Genomic DNA, 21,001 nt, shown 5'->3' on the forward strand with positions numbered 1-21,001 from the left:
ACCCGATAAAGGCACCTCTTTTTTCTGAGAGAGGATTTTACGGAAAATCATGTCATCCTTTTCCAAATCTGGAATCACAGGTTGGCCCTCTCTGGGTTGAAGAATTATCTCACCCTCAAGGGGAGGGTCCTGCTCAGAGAATTTTTTTAAATACCGAGGGTCTTGGAGAACAACTTGATTCACATGGAAAGCCCCAGTTTTCCGAACGAACAAGTCATCATTTTCTAAATCTGGATACAGATATCCATTTTCTGTGTCTCCTTGCTTGCATCCTGGTACAAAGGAAATATTCTTTCTACATTTTATGAGCCTAGGGCCAGAAGTAGGATCAATTTTGGTCTTCGTTTCAGAAGACAAGTAGTCAGAGTATTTTTGCAGGGCCTGAAGTAACGAAAACTGACTGAAGCATATAAAACAAAAGGAGGGAAGTAAAAATATCATTAACTAGCAAGAGACAAGCAGATCACAACGTATTGCGATATACATTTGGTTTAGACTTGTTGTATCCCGAGCAGTACAACTACACCACCTGGCATTCACGGTTACCAACCGCAGCACAGCACACAACAACCCACGCAGAGGTATCACGGCATACTAACCTGTTCAGAAACAGCACGCTTACATGCTCACACACAAAGCCAGTAGCCCTATGCAGCATGTTATGCTTTTGAATTTGTGTGTTTCAGAAGACCAGCAAATCACAGCTACGTTTAAAAGAAAAACCAATAAAAACCAACCCAAAACCAAAACAGTAATAACCAAAAGAGCACGACATCACAGGACGAGGTTTAATTTCATTTAGCTGTTGCATATCCAGCCATTTTGTTTTGATGCAGCAAGAGTACAGCTCATGCAGCGATATCAACCTGGGCTGATCAGAAGCCTCCAAGATTTTTCCTTCTGCAATCTGTGACAATGAGCTTCCCACATATTCAGCAGTTGGCTTATAGCTCTGATCCCTTCTGCAACTGCTATTCCAGTCAAAACTTGGTCTTGGTTGATTAGCAACATTTGCAGAGCTTTGTTTGTAAGGAAATCCTTCATCCTCGGAATCTGATTTCTTTTTACTGTGCAGCAGCACAAAGAATGAGCAGAGGGAAAGAAAAAAAACACAAACCACCAAGTGTACTCATTGAGTAAAATGCATAGGGGCAACAGTGTTATGAAAATATTTCAATTATTTTCTAGTTAAAAAAAAAAAAGAAGAAAAACACACATCCTGTCACTACACTAGCAATAAAAATGAGAAATAAAAATAAAGTCAAAAAGCTACACTTTCTTGACAGGTTTTGCACACACAAGAGAAACAGGGACATGCATAAAAACGCACCTGAACCCTTGAATCTCTTTATACCAGGGTTTGAAAGAGGATTTTCTGATTTTTTTCCATAGTAATTCTTCTTCTGGAGTCCAAAACTTAGGAAGAAATTTGTCAAAAGCAACAACTGTATTTGCCGCTGAAGAACTTAGCTTGCGAAAATAGAGATCATCTCTTTCAATGTTTGGGATGCCTATTTCTTCTTCCTCATCCTCATCAAAATACCCAGATAACTCTGAAGGAATGTTAACTCCTGGTTTGTTTTCCTCTTTAGTATCCAACTGCCTCTGCCTCCTCTGGTTACTGTTCAAAATACCCAATCAGTTAAGATATTTTACGAGCAACTTGACATAAACAACGCAAAAAGACATGCTTTTTGGCCAGGAGTTCAACCTCATGAATGAAGCAAATTAGTTCTCAATTCCATCACTGCAGCACCAGAAATAATATCTATTTTTTAAATTAAAAAAAGTTAAGTGTTATATGAGCATCCCATTGCCTCTGACAAAAATATGAAGTTTGACAGAAAAAGGCGTAACAATGTATCTGCTGTGTTAAAATGCCAATTAGAAGACTAGCTTTATGGAGTTATTTATGGATTGCAATCTAGGTAACACAATAGTTACTGGATCTTGGATTAGTATCTCTGACCTCAGTGGTTCAAGCATTGGAGCTTGTGGACCAGCTGGATAACTTTCTCGTGAGCAAGATTTAGGAGGGTCATTGCGCAACGCGAAATGATGTCCAGGTGCAGCAGAGCTTACAGAGCTCTTTTTGACTAGAAATCTACGTTTTGCTAAGTCATCCATGACCACGTCAGGCAGCCTTCTTTCACCTTCTGAATCAGAGTCACTGTCATACTCATAGATCATCTGGAGGGAAGCTGGATTTGTGAGCCCACACTCTGCTCTGCTATTTTGGCAGGAAGCTACAGGATTCCTTTCACATCCACTGAGGTTGACCAAAACAGGAACAGAATGAAGACAGTGAAGTCACGAAGGCAATGACAAAACCCAAGAACTGCCCATTAATCTCACGTGTACGCACTGAGAAGCCAGACGACCGAAATTCATCACTGTATTTTGGACAGCTTTAATGAGAAAATAAAACTTTACGTCTAGCTATCTTCAACCAGCACTTAAGACCATTTAAATCCCCTCTATCTTGAGTCTGACCACTCTCACAGCATTAATCAAACACCAGAAAACTAGTTACATGGCAAAAAGTTAAAAAAAAAAAAAAAATTTAAAAAATCCAATCCGCTCTACCACGCCAACATCCGTAAAATATGGAAATGCAGATACTTTACTTTGTATCACCCCAACAGCATCTTTTCTTTAACTAATAAAGAATTCATTTCTTTTAAAAGCCCTAAACCAAAATCTGCTTAACTAAGACTGCACACCAGTACCTTGAAAACGTCCCATCTGACTCGGTGAAGACAGGACTTGCCCAGCTCCTCCTGTTGTCCTCATTCTTCTCTGTCCTCTTCTTCCTTAAAGGCGCCGGCACATATGCCGTCTGCTTGTTTTTGTTGGGTAAGAAGCGATTGAAGTCGGCGGTAGGTTTCGGTTCAATCACAGAAATCCTACGGTAAGACCTGTCATCCTTATGGGAGTCATGCATTTTGAAAGGCAGTTCTGAGTCTGTGTCACTGTCACCACCTTAGAAGAAAGGGGAGCAAAGGGAAGGCACAAACATTATTCTTGAGACACAAGCTTCTAGCTAAAACATACACCAAAATCTTCTACGTTCAATCTAACTCCATAATTGAGATGATTTGCCTGTAAAATTGCTGAACTACTGACAGGACACAAGTAGAGGTATTTTTAGAAGTTTGTTGTGAAGTTGTGTTTAGGTCCATTAAGCTGAGTTTGGTTTGCATGGCCCTGCTACACTTGTTCCATTCTTTCACGCTCACTGCTCCTGCAGGACACAAAGCGCTTATCTCCACTCTGAAGATGTGAAACAGCGCAGAAGATTTTAATTAAAAACATACTTGCCATCCAAATTGACTAACAAAGCCAAGTTACCAGCAAATAGTACAGCAACATGCTCATTTCACCAGATTAACACCCAGTGGAAGCCAAAGGTACATCACATCTTGGAGCATGGCTACAGGTTGCTTTGCTCAAACCAGAAATGCTCCATGTGGCCTTGGCTCAATGGTTTTGTTGTCACATGGTACAAAATCCAAAAGTTCACTATTTTTAAGTTAGGCTACAAGTTAGGATTGCATTTTAAAACTGGGAGAGAATCACAGGTTAGAATACAGCTGTAAGGATGCAATTTCACAGACTTGCTTCTTGTTACCTTTATTTCCATGAGAAACTATCAAAAGTAACAGCTACTTACCAGTTTTTAACTTAGGTGGAAAAAACATTACTGAACGCTGAATAATCACAAATGGAGTGAATACAGAGGTTTGACGTATCCACGCTAGAAACAAGACCAGAGACTTGCACAACTGTTGAATTTCAGGCAATGCCATCAGGAACTGAATTCTAATATTTTCCCTTCCAGGAAAACACCCGGCACATACACACACCCTAACAAGGCTGTGAGAGCAAGAGTCCCAGCAACCCTTCCTAGGAAAATTTACGTAGGCATTGCTTTGTTTCTACCAACTGTTAAAGGTCAATATTTGCTTAAGCAAAATGCAACTGCAGCAGTTGCAAAACCAGAGTTTCCTTTCAGGCCCTTTTAAGTACTGGGCACCTGAAGTACTACGTCCACACATTGTTGTCTCTCACACTCCTAAGACATATGTCAACAAAAGATTTAAAAGAGAAAAAAACATACCTTCACTGCCACCTTTCAAGGTTATATCTGATGAAAAGCTTGTGGAGGATCTTGAACCAAGAGAATCCAAGCTATCGAAGGAATCGTCTCTTTTGTGGCTAGCTGAAGATGAAAAGGGCTCTCCTCGGTCGACGTACCAAATATCACCGTACCCGCTATCCCTGCCACTTCTGTTCAGGTGGCTGGACTCTTCAAGTGCCTATGAGAGTAAGTTTTGAAGGGTTTTTTGCGATATTTTAATGTGCAAGTGCTACTCGTGAGTTTTTGCTCAAAAAAATTGTTCAAAGCATTTTGAATGCACAAATGGACTTCACCAAAGAGTACTGCAAACCCCTAAAAATGACATACACAAAAGCTTGGATAGGAGATTCAACACAAGGTTTTAAATTTCCCTTCTCTTAGCTAAAGGGAATCAAGACAAGGCTTTTCACCATCTACCACACTAATAACAGCAGGTGGATTCAAAATTTTGTGATTATATGGATAGCAGAAGAACCAGTGTAAGCTAAAAATAATTCATTTCACATGGACTTTGATAACAAGCAAAACAAACAAAACAAATGACTATGTTCTCCAAACGTAGAATAAAATTACACACACACACACACCCCAAAATTGTTCTGAGTTGATGCTGTAATCTGTAGCGAGCTAAAAAATACAGGCTATTTGTTTACTATTCTTTTTGGATTCCTTACCTTGGTCAATGCTTGCCCTAATAACTTCTCAAATGCTTTAAGATTGAGGTACGGACCATTATAATGAGGGTTACTTTGAGCTTTTCTCCCAAGCCAGTATAATGTAATCAAAACCTAAGAACAAACAAACAAATACAAACTTAAATATTTTCTTTTCATACCATGTACAAGTATAAAAGAATCTCAGCATGCTGTTAGAATGTAAAATCTTGTTTACAGTATTAGCTATGGTCTCCATCAAAACCAATTAAAAAGCGTTACAATGCATCCCACATATCTCAAGTAAGCAGATACAAGTACTGTTTCTAATTATTACATTTATTTGGGAAGTGAGCTGCACAGAGATCATAATAAGATGGGAGTGATTTACATATTTTCCTCTGCACTACAGGGACTTTATCCCCTTCTACAGAATGTAAAAGTTTTGATTTGCATCAGATAAATGAACAGCTGAAGAATAAGGTAAACATTATTGTCCCATAAACAGAGGCGCTTTAAAAATATTTAATCAGAATTAGTGTGAAATTTTCAGAAAGCACTAAAGTAAGTGTGTCTTACATTTTTCACTCTTCTGTTGGTCTCCTCCGGTCTGCAGCAGGGCAGAGAGTGAGAAAAAAAAACAAAACAAAACACAGCGTTTTAAAATACCTGACTTAAAAGTTAATTATTATTCAAGATATAAAATGTTTCAAGCCCAATTAGAGGCCACTATAAAATATGCAACTATGACTATTCCTAAAGAAATAGAGAGCTCTGAATCCATAGGCATAACTGAATTCTGTACTATTTCAAATCTTTACATATAAAGCAAGAAACTAGCTGTTCTACTGCAGTTTCTGATTTGGGAAGTACTCAGAAAGGCTCTAGGCTTTTTTCATTAGCTAAGGTTTTTAGTTGCCAACAAAATAAAAGTGAAAACAAGATAGTGACTTTGGGAAATGTAGTCTCTATTAGCCAGGAAGATCTTCAGTTCTATATGAAAGACGATTCGATTATTATTTTTTCCCCAAATGCGTTACATTTTCTAAAATATTTGCCTCGGGCACAGAGAAGGTCTCAATCTAGACAGAATTTTTCAGACAAAAAATGAGCAACTGAAAGGGGGACATCTGCCGAGAGATGCTTTAGGGCTGGAAGGAGGGGTCTGGTTTGCTTTTATGCAAGACATGTATTTCTCAAAAAATACTGAATAAATATGCAATCATTAACATTAGAAAAGTTTTTTTGTTAACATCTAGCCCATTTGTGGCACGGCTTGGAAGCGCACCCACGCATGCTCACAGCGGTCCTGTTCTCCTCCTGCTCATTTTAAGAACAAGAAGAAGAAATGTATCAGGTCACCTATCACAGCGGTCCTGTTCTCCTCCTGCTCATTTTAAGAACAAGAAGAAGAAATGTATCAGGTCACCTATTCTGTTTCTGGCCATCAAGGAACAAGTTAGTCAAAGACTGCAGGGAAAAGGTGCAATAAGCCGTGCAGTGGGTGGTTGGGAGGGAGTGAAATGATGACAGGGCCTGGTCAGTGTAGATGGCGCTCTTCACAGAAACACAATATTCGAAGCAACACGACAACCTGCAGGAACACAGACCCTCCCTCCTCTTTCTTTGTAGTTTAAGAGTGCCCATTCCACTCAGTGAGGCTGTAATTGCCTTGTCCGTCCCCCACACCATAAAGAGGCAGCCAGGAACACAAAGTCCTGAGATGGATCCGAGCTGTGCAGTCCACGCCTGCTGCTTCCTTAATATCATGTGCCAGAGATGCTACTGGAAGAAGTGACCTCTTCCTCGCGGATAAGGAGGAACCCTTCTCTTTCAATGTGAAATATTTGAAGCTGGGAGGGGACTTTTCACAAGGGCCTGTAGTGACAGGACAAGGGGTAATGGGTTTACATTGAAAGTGGGGAGGTTTAGATTGGAAGAAGTTCTTCCCGGAGAGGGTGGTGAAGCACTGGAACAGGTTGCCCAGAGAAGCTGGGGATGCCCCATCCCTGGAAGTGTTCAAGGCCAGGCTGGATGAGGCTCGGAGCAACCTGGTCTAGTGGAAGGTGTCCCTGCCCATGGCAGGGGGGATTGGAACTAGATGATCTTTAAGGTCCCTTCCAACCCTAACCATTCTGTGATTCTATGATTTACACTTCTTTTTTTCTTAAACCATTCCAAAATACATTCTTGTTATTTTCCACTAGAGACTATTTTTTAAAAAATATTTCCTCCTCCTTTTCTTCAGTACAAGGATTTCTTTTCCAGTGCCCATGCCGCAGGACACGTCATGGCCGTGACCCAATGTGCTGACCAGAAACAGTTTGGTTTCCCAACCACAGAATGGAAAATTTATTCCTGTAGTGGTGTGTATCAGCATTATGTTTCCCACACCTGAGACAGAGCATTTTAAATTTGTTTGTGATCCACAAACTTCACAGCTACTTTTCCTCTGAGGCAAGCAACTTGTGGAAGATGCTGTTTGGATCCACTTGTCATCATTCTCCAAGTAAAATAAAGAGCCTTTATACGTACAACCTGGCCAAGTTCACATCTGAGCTTACATGCACAAGCCATCGCCCAGCTACGCTCCAGTACATTACATTTAAAATAGTTAGGCAAAAGTCTCTTGGATAGAAGTGTGATAAAAACTAAAGAGCTTTTAAGAGAAGCATCAGAATAAAAAAAGCAATGTTTTAACTCAATTGCAGCAAGTGAAAACACAAAATTGCATTATAAAGGAGAAGTTCTATTTAATTAAGTGTTACAAAAATGTAAATGCTATGCAATACTATGCAAAGAATTCAACTGGGGTCTTGTGTATAGCTCTGAACAGCTACAGTTCATAGCAGGGGGCAAGACAGAGGCACCAACCTCAAGCACAGCAAGTTCTTTGCTGCTGCGAGAGACCTTCTCTGACCACCTGTTGCTACCCCACAGCGAGCTCCTGCTCTCACCTCTGCTCCCCTACTCTGGTTCTAAACACACAGGGCTGAAACACAGTTTCCCACACTGTAGCTGAAGAAATTGGTTAGAAGATGGAGTGCAAGCATTTCAGCCATGTAGCCTTTATGCTTTTTAAACACTCCTGGACAATTACCGCTTTATTTTGAATTTAAGCCTATACCACTGAAGTGCACACACAGCACTGCTTGCAGAGACATTTGTCCTACAAAAGCTATTCTAGGAACTGGAGGGGTAAGCTCACTGGCTGAAGTATCTTCATCAATGCAAATAAACAATAAGCCTACACTGAGCAACCGCTTTTCAATGTTTTCATGTAAAATCATCATAGAGCCCAGTTGGCACAGGCTATATTCTTCATGAAAATATTGTTCTGTGTAACCTAATTTCTGGCTTGAATAAATGAATGCCATTATGCTGAAAGTTAGAGCAGGCTGCTGCTTTGCTCAGGAGGGCACAGTCAAGGCTGCATCTTAAAAACCATCTGCTGAAAGAAGTGGGTTCCTGTCCAAATGACAGTGCAACACTGCTGACCAAACCACGTTGTGCAATTTCAAACATTACCTTCTCTCCCTTCCCAGAAATTCTTATGCCTCCTTTCACTAACAATGCAACTTCTCCATAGATGTCTGAACAAAGAAATGGAAGCTGATGAGGAAGAGTGGTTAGATCTTGCAGAAAGAATTTTGTTCCGAGTACCTCATCTGCTCCTCCCACTGATGTTTCAGCATTTGCTCTGAAGTTTAAAAGAAAAGCAACTCTGATCTAATCTAATGCCTGTATCAAACCTCAGCGAACAAAAGCATCCCAAAACTTTAGAAGTACAACTTTTAATTCACAAAATGTGAACCTTAATTGCTGGCAGTGGTTTCAATAAAAGTTTATGTACAACTTCAAGATTAGCCATCCTGGAAAATATCAAGCACAGCATGAAAGTCTAAAGGTCATGAGATAACAATATGTGGGAGTTGTTATAATAATTATGAAACAATACTGCACAATCCTGAGTTGAGAACTGATGCAAAAAGATGTGAAACAACCACCCATGGAGAAATACATCTTCTGTGTAAATCATCTCATCTACGTCAATCCTTTAGCAAACAGAAAAGACAAATGCGACAGAAATAGCTTACACTTGTTAGTAGGTGAGTAGCTTAGAGACCAAATACCTCCGTTCCGTTGCAACACAATGCATATTCACAAACATCACTTATGCCCAGCCAGTACACACCAATGGATGTTTCTCTAATGAGGACCACTCCACAAGAATAAAGCAAAGTAACACTGCAGATCAGCTGAGATGCAGCTCAAGGAATTTATTCTCAGCTCGGCTGTTTGCTCAAGGTTAAATAGCAAAATTAGTCACCAAGTCCCTTTACAATGGCTTTGGCAGCAGCCCTAGCTTAAGGATTTCCTGGTCTTTCCCTTCCAGCCACTCCTGTTTGCTGCCCCTGTGGTTATGCCAACACGACTCTGAGCCACGCTACGGTTCCATGTTGTGCATCAGGACCAGAGGGCTGCGCTCGTTCCTTTGTTTGGGTTTTTCCTGATAGACATTTTCAAAGGCCAAATTAACTCGCCCATCTGTTTGATAGCACGCTCATAGAAGTGACCGCATCAGCACCGCAGCAGAGGGAACACGCTGCCACGGAGGAGAGGGCAGGGGGTTCGGTGGAGGAGGACTGTGCTCCACACCCCAGTACCGTGAGAGTCCTCGCGTGACGAAACCCCAGCCAGAGGTGCTCTGTGCTGCTTCATCCACGGACGCTTAGCTCTAAGGAGTGAGGAAAGCTTGCTAGTATTACTTTAATGCACTTTGAGGTACTTTAAAAACTAAAAAGTCATAGAAGACATTCATATACCTTACAGTAGCTAGCAGACTGCAGCATTTTAAGATATCATGAACTAGACTTCAACCAATCATAAAATACATCCATTGGCAATGCTGACACATATACACCTCTCAAGTGCCTCTTTACAAAAGACCACTGCCTTTTAAGTAGCCATGTTTAGGTTTGACTTTTGACTTAATTCACAATTTTAACAAATAAACTCAAGAGTTTGGATTTTGTTTTCCTAACACATTATAGGCTTTGGTTCCCCAACAACCTAATAAGTATTAAATTTCAGCAGCTAGCAATTCATGATGTTAAATCCACTTTGACACTTCACTGTTATTTTCCAGGGAGAACATCAACGTAGCGCTCAAGACCAAATCCAAGGTAACAAAGTCAGAGCAAAACTCTGGAATACAATTTTACAGCATCCTGTTCAAACAGCGTGGCTTTCTGAGGGTCTGTTTCTCACACAGAAACATTTAATATATAGTTATCTATGATTTTAAAAACCAAAAAAGCTAGATCAGAGTATCCTCCTCATCTAAATGAGGGTTATCTGCTGAGAAGAGTCCACGTGGTCATGGCCAAAGAGATAAGAAAAATCCAAACCCATTTATGGGGAGAAAGAAGGGATGGAGACACTCCCACTGATAGAAAGGAATGTGCCAGTGACAAATGCACCCTGCCCAGTGCCAAACCCTTCCCTTGGTGACGAATGCTCCAGAAACCCCAACAGCTGCCAAAGCTATCTGTTTTCCATCCCTTCCTCTATACTATAGATCTCTCGAACACAAGACTTGAGCGTATTTCAGTTCAAAAAGAAGCATTGGTGCTCTCCTTTTGAAATTCCGCCTACCGAGGCGGTGGTTCTACCTCCCATCTGCCCTTTGAATGACTCTGGAGAGCCGTGCCGTGGCCTGGGAGCCAGACTGGGGCAGCAGGCTGCAGACCAAGCCTCCTCCCAGGCTCCTCACTGAGCTCCTGGCGCTTTATCCTGACACCGAACAGCTTCACTTACACTTCTGAGGAGAACGTCGGAGGGTTTGAAAGATCCTCTACCCCCGCCGAGGTATGCTGCACAGGAGACGGATGCCGGCTGTCCAACTAGCAGCGAGCTTGTGCTAAATTTCAACCTCTTTGGCCACCTACTCAACTGCTATTAATATTGCCGTTATCGGATCTCACTGAATTCCCACGTGCTGCTGAGAATAGAAAGGCTTTGGTGGAAGATGGGGCTGCTGCATGGGTACAGCAACATGAGGACATTCCTCCACCACTCGGATTCTCAGCGAACTGATATTCAACCCCGAGAGCCACAGTTCACTGCCGAGATTGCTGGAAATAAAACGGTCGGGTTATGGCTCCAGTGTTCGAGAACAGCTTTTGGAAATGCACCTTTCTGTTTGACTATAAAAAGCACACGTATTTCCCATAGCAACATACCCACCAGACCCAATGCCACTTACATCGTAACAGCACACGGAGCCAAGTATAAAATGATGTAGAAAGTGTTTTTTCCAAGCCCCTACAAAAACACTGGCTTGCAGCAAAGAGCTCTGCAGGCCATGATGACTCAGGAGCCTGTACCCACCCTGTGCCCTCACCTACTAATGAAGGGACTGAGGGGTGGAGAGGAGATGCCTAAGAGGGGAAAGGCGGAGAGGGAACACAGCCGGTCAACACCCTCCGTGGGAACGCGTCCCCTTCCATGGCCTCAGAGCCCGTCCTTTCATACCGCCTCTTGAGCATGGCGCTTCCTTGCTGATCTCACCCATTATGCCTCCACGCTATTCTTAAATCCCCTATCAAAACAAAAACAGGCACTTCTAGAAACGTGCATCAGCCCCAGCAAGTCACCGGACACTCATATTATCCGTTTCCTCACACTTTTCCAACCCCTCCCTGGGTGGTCCATCCCTGCCAGCTTCCTCGTATCTCAGTCTAATCCACAGGCTCTCCCCAAGAGACAACTAATATTCAGGATAGTGTAAGGGCAGAAGGCATACCTGCCAAACGACAAATAAAAATAAAAGCCCCAAACAACGCCCAGAACCATCCCTCAAAGAACAGAGCTCTACAGGGGAACAGCAATGGGGCATTTCTGCAGCAAGAACTTACAAAGAAGAACCGGCAGCCTCCTGCTCAAATTTTGAGTTATATTAAAGAAAATGGAAGTATTTGTAATACTTAGTGTAACTTTGTTGACTGGTCCATTTTTGTGTCCTTTTCTTAATTACTCCATTCCTAAAACTCCTCTGAAAATCAGTAGCTTCACTACTTACAGGCTAATTAAACTGGGTACTATTCCTCCCCCCTACAACCAGGAAAATCATAATTTTCCCTGGTCTGTATTGATTACTTTAAATTCCAGACATAGACTGGTATCTAGACAAAAATAAATAGTGAGCATTTTATTTCTGAACGTTACCAGTCATGTGTCACATACATTGGCCAACAAAGCACGAGAACAGCTATTGACTTTTATGAGAAGTGATCGCTTAATCTCTCCTTCTTTTACCTCCCTGTTGCCCCGCTTTTTTTTCCCCTGTACATAATTCAGCTGATCCTGTCACCAAGGTTACAGTAAATGTTACCTCTTCTACCTTTCCTCCTCCTTGTATCTTCTGTAAGTGTTGAGATTTTGCACTCCCTCCATCCAACAATTAGTGGACTTGAGCTCATCCCATTGATCATCACCTATGTTAACTTCTCTTGTATACAGTTTTAAAGATCCTTTCCCTTCATTCCCCCCTGCCAAACTAGACCATCTTGTGCAAATTTTCTAGATTAATTTGAAGAGAAATCCATACAGGGAACACACACTTGTGCCAGCATTCTTTCCAAAAGGAACAGTTGGTATATCTAGGAAGCGACTCTGAAAAATTAAGTATCAAAATAAGCAATTAAGGCGGTGCTGTGAGTTTTTTAGAAATACATACAAAACACATGATGGCACAGCTGTTAACTACCACAGAAAGAGTTCAACAGGATTTTACAAAGAATTATTCTGTATGAAGTATATTATTTGCTTCAGCTAAGCTGCAGCAACCATGGCAACTCACAGTTAGTATTTTTTCAAGACAATACCAAAATTCATTTTTCTATTGCCTGATGCCTCTTTACCATTATTAAATAATGTATTTCCAAAATTGTTGTCCTTTTTACTCCCACTCCTACATCTACCCAAAGTATTTCAACATCCCCTCTCTCCACATGCAGATACCAGAGGTAATTTTGTACAATAGACCTCCATACTGACTCATTCCCTCTAAAGTATCGCTCAGACACCTCTGCACCAACTCCGGCTATGGATAAACAAGTTACTGCAAGGTAAGCTAGGGTAAGAAATTTTCCATCTACAACTACTCCATAGCAACTGCCTGCATGCACTTTCTTACCCTTGAACCCCAGGATTAATACAATCGTTCAATTTGGATGAAGCATTCAGAGGTGGTCCCTTGGGAAGAGCTACGATTTGGCAGGTTATACAACTTTGCTTGCTCAGAGAGACAGGGAGATTTTTATAGCCCATATAATTGGAGAGGAGGAAAAGAAAAAAACCAAAACAACAACATTCTCCTGCACTCAACCTCCTTCCTTGTTCCATGCCCAGAGAAAGACTTGGTAAACGTAATTCTTTGTTATTTTTGTGTCAAGCAAACAGGTGGTGATGTACCAGTGCCTTGTGTATAAGCAAAACAGTCTACCACAGCTTGTAACACTCAATAGTGAGTTCAGGTGGTTTATTTAATTTCTCATGGTGTGCAAAAAAAGATTTAAAATAATAACTCATGTCTATACTGCATAATTTATACCGGATATTTGGCAACAAACATATCCGCTGATAAAGAAAACAGTAACTTAATCTGGGTATTGCTATGCTCATGCTTATGCTAATATTGAGTTTCACGAGTCCAAATAGGTATCTGTTTGGTTGCTGTTCCTCTAAAGCACACGCAGCAACTGATTCAGTGCAGAGGTGACTTGCTAAGAGGTAACAGTGGAAACTACAGATGCTCTATCCATGGCCCAGGAGTGGGAAGTAATCCAGACTTCAGTCCACTCCAGTCACCATCTCTTCAGGGGAGCCACAACCTGTAATGACAGGTGTAAGCATGAGGATGGATCTATCCACCTGAGAGGAGACAGAACCCCTGCATTTTAGGGGTAGGTAGAATAAGAAGCGCTTGGGAGTCACCTGCAGAGATTTCTGATGGCTCATTTTTTTCCCCTAGGGCAATTCCAACGTAGTGCTGGCCTAACTATTGTACAGGAGGACAGAGAATTGGGACAGCCCCTCTATACTCAACTTTTGTCATATTATTAAAGAACAAATGCTTTAGCAGTTTAAAGGGGGATTGCTAACAGCACAGCTTTGGGGAAAAGTGTCATAGAGCTAGGATTTTGGAAAGAATTTGGATTTATTTATAGGAGATGAACAGAGCGAAGATGACAAACCAGAGGTGCAAGGTAAGTGAAGTTTATTCCACGATAAAGATTTTGGAAACAAGTTAAAGGGATGTTGGAATTTGTTCTTAAGTAGAAATAAATCACTACTGCATGACTGCATCGTTTAGTTTAGTCTCTACATTTGGAATAAAAACTTTAAAGGACTACTGGGTTTTCTCAGTAATATTTTGGCAAAAATATTTCACAAGCAAATAAAAAGCACTGAAGAAATTACAACGCTTCCTTTTTGAAATTTTGCCCTATTTTCTCTACGTTTCTTTGGGTTACCCTAGCAACACAGAGCACAACATCATCACTCATCACACAAGAGTCCAAAAGCATGAAACGCAGACTGAACCTGACTTCTCTTTCTTGAAGTCAGGTCTCCTAAGTTGATGAATACATGCCCAAAAGAAATAAGGTACACAGATACAACTGAATTTTATTATTTCCTATGTTTTCCTGATCTACCTTAATTTGTGAAGACATTTAGAGCCAGGAAAGAGCACTTCAATTAATGCAGTGTCAAGTGTTAATCTATTCACCCTTATCAGAAAAGAATGCTAAAATAGGATGTATTCCCTCCAACCAACTCTCCCAGAAGACACGGTGTGAAACAGCAACACAATTTAAAACACGAACAAGATACAAAAAAAAAAATCAAGAATTATTCATAAAGTGCAGTACTCTTAGCAAAAATATGCCCTTTTGTTTTGGGGATCAGACAAGATCCAAGATAAGCAGGAAATATTTTCCATTTTAGCTACAATTCTCACCTCCTGTCCTCAGCTCCTGCAACATCCACACATGAGGGAGCTACTTAAAGATGTAATTATTCTTATTCAGCTCTCTTGTGGCTTAAGATTTATTTTTGCAATATCTGAAATTACTAAATTCAGTTTGTTGCTATAAATGTTACTGGATAAGTAATAGCTTTTTTAATTAGCTTGCCTTTTATTTTTCTTTAAAAAAAAAAAAAGTCTACTTTGTCCACTCCAGTAGACAACAGTGCTTTAAGGCTACTTAGAGAGTATTTTTAAACATTTGCTCAAAACATTAAGCTTTTTGGGCCAGATTATCTGGCCAAGTTTTAAATGTTGGAAAAATGAATGCTTCTTTACTGCAAAGTGAAAAAATGGGTAAAAGTCCAAATACTTACTTTGCCAGAATGTTAGAAAGTCAGTGTGGGAGGCAAAAACGCGGGGGAGGGGGAAATAAAGTTAAGCTAGTCTGACCATATACCTCTGAAGTTGGAGAATTTACATCAATTCTGAGTATCCCAACCTACTGAAACCAAATGTGCTATTAGTCACTTGAGAATTTCTGTTGTAAAGTTAGGGGAGTCTGAGAATAAAAACTTGAACAAAATTAATGATATGGGAAAACAATCCCAGCCAGGGTGATCTCACACTTCACGAGTACCAGTGAAAGAGGTATGTAATTTGTACCACAAAACTGATGACTGAGGGGAAAAAGAAAAAACTTAATACACCAATTAAGACACCACCAAAAAGCTATTACAACTAAGTCTGGTGGTAGGGAGGGAGTGGAACAAAACGATCCGATTCTGCTCCAAGTGAGGCCATGGCAATAGTCCCAACATCTTTAATGAGTGCATGAGTAAATGCTAAATTAGGGAACTTCCTTCTCATGAGAAAGAAGATACTATATGCACCAATTCTTGGAAAAGAGTTAGCCATCTGCAGAATTTCACCAACTGCCTAGCCAGATGAAGCACTGTAGAAATAGGCCCCTTAAAACACACACAGTGCTTGTAAGCTATCCTTCCCAGAAGTCAATCAAGCTGCAGAGCCAAGGTAACACAAAAGTAACCCTTGGGCTCTGGAAGAGGCTGTTCTACAAATACTTTCCTCAACAATCCTCATATTTTCTACACAAAGACCCAGCGGTCTTTTTGACCCAGGTAAGGTTAACAGAAACCTTGAGACTCCCATCTAGGAATCCACAGCTTCAGAAGACCAAGGGTCTGTTGAAAACCCTGTGAATGGCCATCATCATTGCATTTAATCATTACAAAGATTAAATCAAACTAATAGTTAAACTGCAGAGCGTGCCAATGGCACCAGTTTGCAATGAGGCTCAGCTTCATAAGGGACAGTATCCACGTTGCGTTAGGGAGAGCTAAATCCAGACCCATTACCTTGGAAGTGCCTACGGAAGCAGCCCCTTTGATCTCAAGTTTTTAGCCCTATTTGATTCAGGAATTTCAACAACAGTGCTGTCACTATATTCACTGTTTTACAGTTCAGTGAAAAGCCAAGACCTTATCATCCCCCACTGAAGACTGGCAATCTAGACGGGATGAGAAATGCAAGGGCAGTTCACTAAAACTAATCAGGTGTTTCTCCTCTTGATTACATTTAATTCTAGCATAGCCTACCTGAAACAAATTACAACCAGGAAAGAATCACACACAGGAAGCCATCTCGGATGTCTCATCACCAACGTGCATATTGCAATAGGTCTCTTTTTTACCTCCAGACTAACAGAGCTCCAAGAAGAAATTAACTCAGTGCAATGGATGAACAACCAGTAGCAATCTCCAATGAGGAGAGGATAAATCAGCCCCTGCTGATGGTTTAGGAATAACTTGTCAAACTGCAGCAAAACTCAGCTGCTCGTTTACAGGAAAGCAACCACCATAAAGTACAGGACAAAAGAATGGGATGGAAATACCTTCACCCTTTGACCCACAGATAGCATACATGGGAGATAACCTTGAGCATTATCATCATGTTTGGTTGCCAGATGGCAAACTGTTGATCACATTATCCACACAACACAAAGGTTTGTGCAATATACATTCACTTTCTGGCTGCACAGCATTAGATAGGTGGAGGAGAACATGGGGGAAAAAAATCTGGAGTGCTCCTAACATACTATCCTCTCCACATTTCAGTGCAGATGCAGGTAGTAGCCCAATTAACCTGCTGAAGTATACATTTTAAAAGTGAATTTAATAAAATTCACTGGTTTAGAATACTTTTTTTTTTAGCAAGTGAAGGCACAAAGACACGCAACAGTCAAAAAAAATACATTTATGGCAGAGCAGTACAGTGTACAAGCTTTCTAAGATACTCAAAAATAGCTTATACTGCAGTGTAAGTTATACAACCCTCATCTTTAATACCATAAATCAGTATTATCAAAACCAGCCCAAGATATAACAAATCAGCCATCTGTTTGATGCTAATTTATTGGAAGACACTGATTCAGAACCACCGCAGTAGTCAGGTATTTATTGCTCAGAAAGAAGATAAATGTGAAGTCTTCTGCCACACCACATTTAAAGCGCTTCGCTTGGAAACCAGCACATTGAGTACACGTAATAGTATGTAACCCAAATTTTTTTTTTTTTTTCAGGCAGGAAAGAATCTCTGAAAGCTTTTGCTACGGAAAGAAATCCAGAAATGTCGCATGAACTCTGTATAGAATGTCAAATATGTAATTATTTGAACTATTATTAAAACTAACATAGTTATTACTTGAGCCCCTGAAGGAAAAACACTAACAGACACAGGATGGGTACACAGATGAATATATCTGAACATATTTATATAGCAATGTCACCAGCAAAAACCAGCCAATGCTTCAAAAAGGAAAGCCACCAGGAATAGAATAATAAATTACAAGCACAAAGGTATCATTCTTTACAAGGGAAAAAAAACAAACTCCTGTCAAAAGCACTCACAAATTGCTTCTGTTTTTAAAGCAGTGACACTGAAATCTTGGCACTGACAAATGCTGATAGCATAGAAATCAGCAGATTGGATGTGAAGTAACCAGGTCTTTTAAAATACATAAATGCACATTTAAATTCATTCTCTGCCAGTTTACATTGTGTAAAATGACACTCAAAACGAATGTATTTGAGATACCTATTCCCCTCAAAAATATGTTCACTAACACACATGATTCCAGAGCAACTTAGAGAAATAAAAACTGTTGTGAAATTCTGCTTTCTTCAAAAAGGCTTTTATGTTTGCTAATTTTGGCTTGCATAGAGGATCCTGTGTTTCACTGGTACAACCGAGCCTTGCCAAAGTGCTTTCACAAACTGAAGGCTGGCCAGACAGTACCACCAGCAGCAAGAACTTTAGTCAAATCAAAAAAGCAATTCTGTGTGAAAAATTAAACACATAATTATCAAATGAACACAATCTCACAGTATTACAGTCTTAAATAATAATTAATTTTATAGCAGGTACAGAGATTAAATGAACTGCAATTTGCTTTGTTTAATAAGCCAACTTCTTTTTCTGGCCTCTCTCTTCTACAGGGCTTTTAAAGTTGACCATCTATACCCAGTTTATCTTATATTCTTGTCTTTGTCCCTGTATCTTGCCATGTTGATCATCACTTAAAAAAAAGCCACATGCTTTCAAATCCTGGCTATAAACTAATTTCTGCTATATTCTCCACCACCAAGGAAAGTACCAGGTAATTTTTTCTAACTATTACCCACTAATTATTTTTTTGTATGTAAGGATCAGGGCATTACACACTTTAATAAGCAAATGCATGTAAAACTCTACAGCTACCTCTTGTAATACCGTTAAAGACTAGCCCTTTATAACCGTCACCTGCCTGGTACTTCATAGCGCGCACTGGTGTTGCTGTTTGTTTTGTGAGTTGCCTGGCAGAGATATCTGAGCAATGGAGAATGAAAACAGCAAGAAAGAATCTTCACCAAGTATCCCAAATTAGCTAGAGAGTTATCAGAAGGCTATTCTGAACGATGGCAGCGGTGGCATGTGGACCATCTACGGCCAAGACACTAGAAGCTGAGAAGATTCTCCAGTCCTTCATTTACAGTAAAAGCAGATTCTAGAATATTTTACAGGTAAAAATTAGTCTTAATACACCTGTTTTAAAAGTGAAGGGAGGTGTCATAATTAAACATAGAGCATTTACAAAGAAGTCTCAGTACTGAGAGCTGAAATAAGCTGAAGTAATGAGCTGCAGTACTCTCAGGGGTAAAGGCATAAAAAACACTGTTAGTAGCTTTCTTCCACCGTTTTCACTGCTCCTTATTTCAGTTTATAAGGAGCCCAGTCTCCTCTGCAACTACAGATCCACAAATAACAGGAACATGTTCCATTAAATGCTGTATGCCAAAAACTACATGCAATTAAGCTTGACCAAACAGTGTCTAGGAGCTTGAACATATTTGCTTTCCTGACAAAAATTCTGCAAACAAAAGCTCCTTCTTATAAGTAAGGTACACGTGCCTTTGGTACACGTCCATCAGAGATTCTTTCCCCGGGAGATAAAAGCGAGCTTCTCTCTCCTCTGACTGATCAGACAACAATTGGTCATTTTTACATGATGGAAACCACACAAACACATTCCTGGGCAACAGGAGACAAGAAGAAATTTCCAATGTTCACTGCTTCCCCACCACCCCTGAACCAGAATTAAGCCGATACAGAAACTTTCAATTCTGGCTTCTCTTGGACAAAAAGAAAAACAAACCACCCCAAAAATCTGTATGTACGCAGATGCAAAATGTTCTGCCATATGCAGTGATGTATTTGAAAGTGAGAAAATGCGTTTTGGTGATGCTGACAATAACTTGCAACGCTCCTCTGATACCACTGACTAGCTGAGATCCATTCCTCCGTCACAGTTACTAAAAGAAAGGGTTTGATTCTTTCACATCAGCTTTGAACCACATTTCACTGCAATTTCTTTTGCCCTCACTACATTGTCTTCTAACAAGTTGCGTGGAGGAACACGGTACTTTAGGCAGAGCTCAAGTTAGATGGCTACACCAAGCAGCATGGTAGAGAAATACGAAAGCTCTTGTGGAAAGGGAAGGATGGGTAAAAGAAGAAAGCTGTGACATGATGCTACTCCAGCAGGACAGAGTCACAGGTGCCTACAACACGCTCCAGATGTGCCGTGGTAGGACACAGCCCTGGGTTGGTGCTTGCAGGATTAGCAAAAGAGGCTGCTGTTCCCCTGGCTCAGGTGTTAAGCCAACTCAGCACAACGTAGCATGCAGACCCACCTCTGACCAAGGGAAAACAAGGGAAGCTATGTAATACCTGCACCAGTGGACTCCTTTCTTCTTCACAGACTGTGCTACTTGGGAAGAAGCATTCACTGCTTTTTTTGACCTACCCCTGCATTTTCACCCATGTGCTCATACTTGAGCTGTTTGAGGGAAGCAAGCCTTTGCCTTCTCATGTATTGTTATGTGTGGTTTGTATTGCTACTTAGACAGTTTTACAAGCCATTGCACTTTTTCACTCTAAATTTCATCCTTTGGGAAAGGATATATAGTAAAGGCTAGAAAAGTGCTAATTGAACTTAGTACATGACATAAGATTTCCTATCTCTTCGCAGCCCTATTTCAGTTCATGTTTGAGTACAGTGAAGATTTCACAACTGCTCAGGTTAAGCTCCAATATGAGAATGGATTTTAAATCCTCTCCGGATTCAGATTCTTTTTGGTTTTTACCTTGCCCACCTTCCCTCCCTTCTCTACCTTTTCACTGCAGTGCCCCATCACGCAAATACAGTGAGTAAGAAACCCAAGAAGCACCAGTCCTTCATTCCAGTTTTTTTTTCCTGATAAAACTCACACTGTCCATTAAAAAGGAAGGAATTTTATCAAGCAACTCTGGCAAACACCTAACACAGCATAAGCACGGAGTACCTGTCTTAGTTTATTCCGTGAGTCTGAACCAGCAAACTCATCCAAAGCGGTGCTGGCAAGACAGGCGATGAGCTGATGTGTCCTGCTGCGGAGTGGTGAACAGCTACTGTCCACTCATGGCACACGCAGTACCCAAGCAAGAAAAACCCGGACACACAGACTCATGCTGTTTGGTGACATCAATCCCTGGGTTCACTGATTTAAATCTTACCCGATCAATAAAAGAGAATACAGAACAGAAAATAGAAATAGTGATTTAAAAATGCAGTCA

General features: G+C 40.7%; 1 protein-coding gene across 1 annotated transcript in view; it reads right to left on the reverse strand.

Annotated features, from left to right (window-relative positions):
• LMO7 (LIM domain 7) overlaps positions 1 to 21,001 on the reverse strand; it is a 95,436-nt gene that overhangs the window by 38,859 nt on the left and 35,576 nt on the right. Inside the window, 8 exon segments of the mRNA XM_010160786.1 lie at positions 3 to 400; positions 867 to 1,067; positions 1,331 to 1,621; positions 1,970 to 2,269; positions 2,730 to 2,982; positions 4,121 to 4,319; positions 4,816 to 4,929; positions 5,374 to 5,404. Coding sequence (XP_010159088.1) covers positions 3 to 400; positions 867 to 1,067; positions 1,331 to 1,621; positions 1,970 to 2,269; positions 2,730 to 2,944 — 1,405 coding nt within the window. The 5' untranslated portion in view covers positions 2,945 to 2,982; positions 4,121 to 4,319; positions 4,816 to 4,929; positions 5,374 to 5,404.

This window comes from Eurypyga helias, unplaced genomic scaffold (genome assembly GCF_000690775.1).
Source record: "Eurypyga helias isolate BGI_N326 unplaced genomic scaffold, ASM69077v1 scaffold15681, whole genome shotgun sequence".
In the NCBI taxonomy this organism is placed as follows: Eukaryota; Metazoa; Chordata; class Aves; order Eurypygiformes; family Eurypygidae; genus Eurypyga; species Eurypyga helias.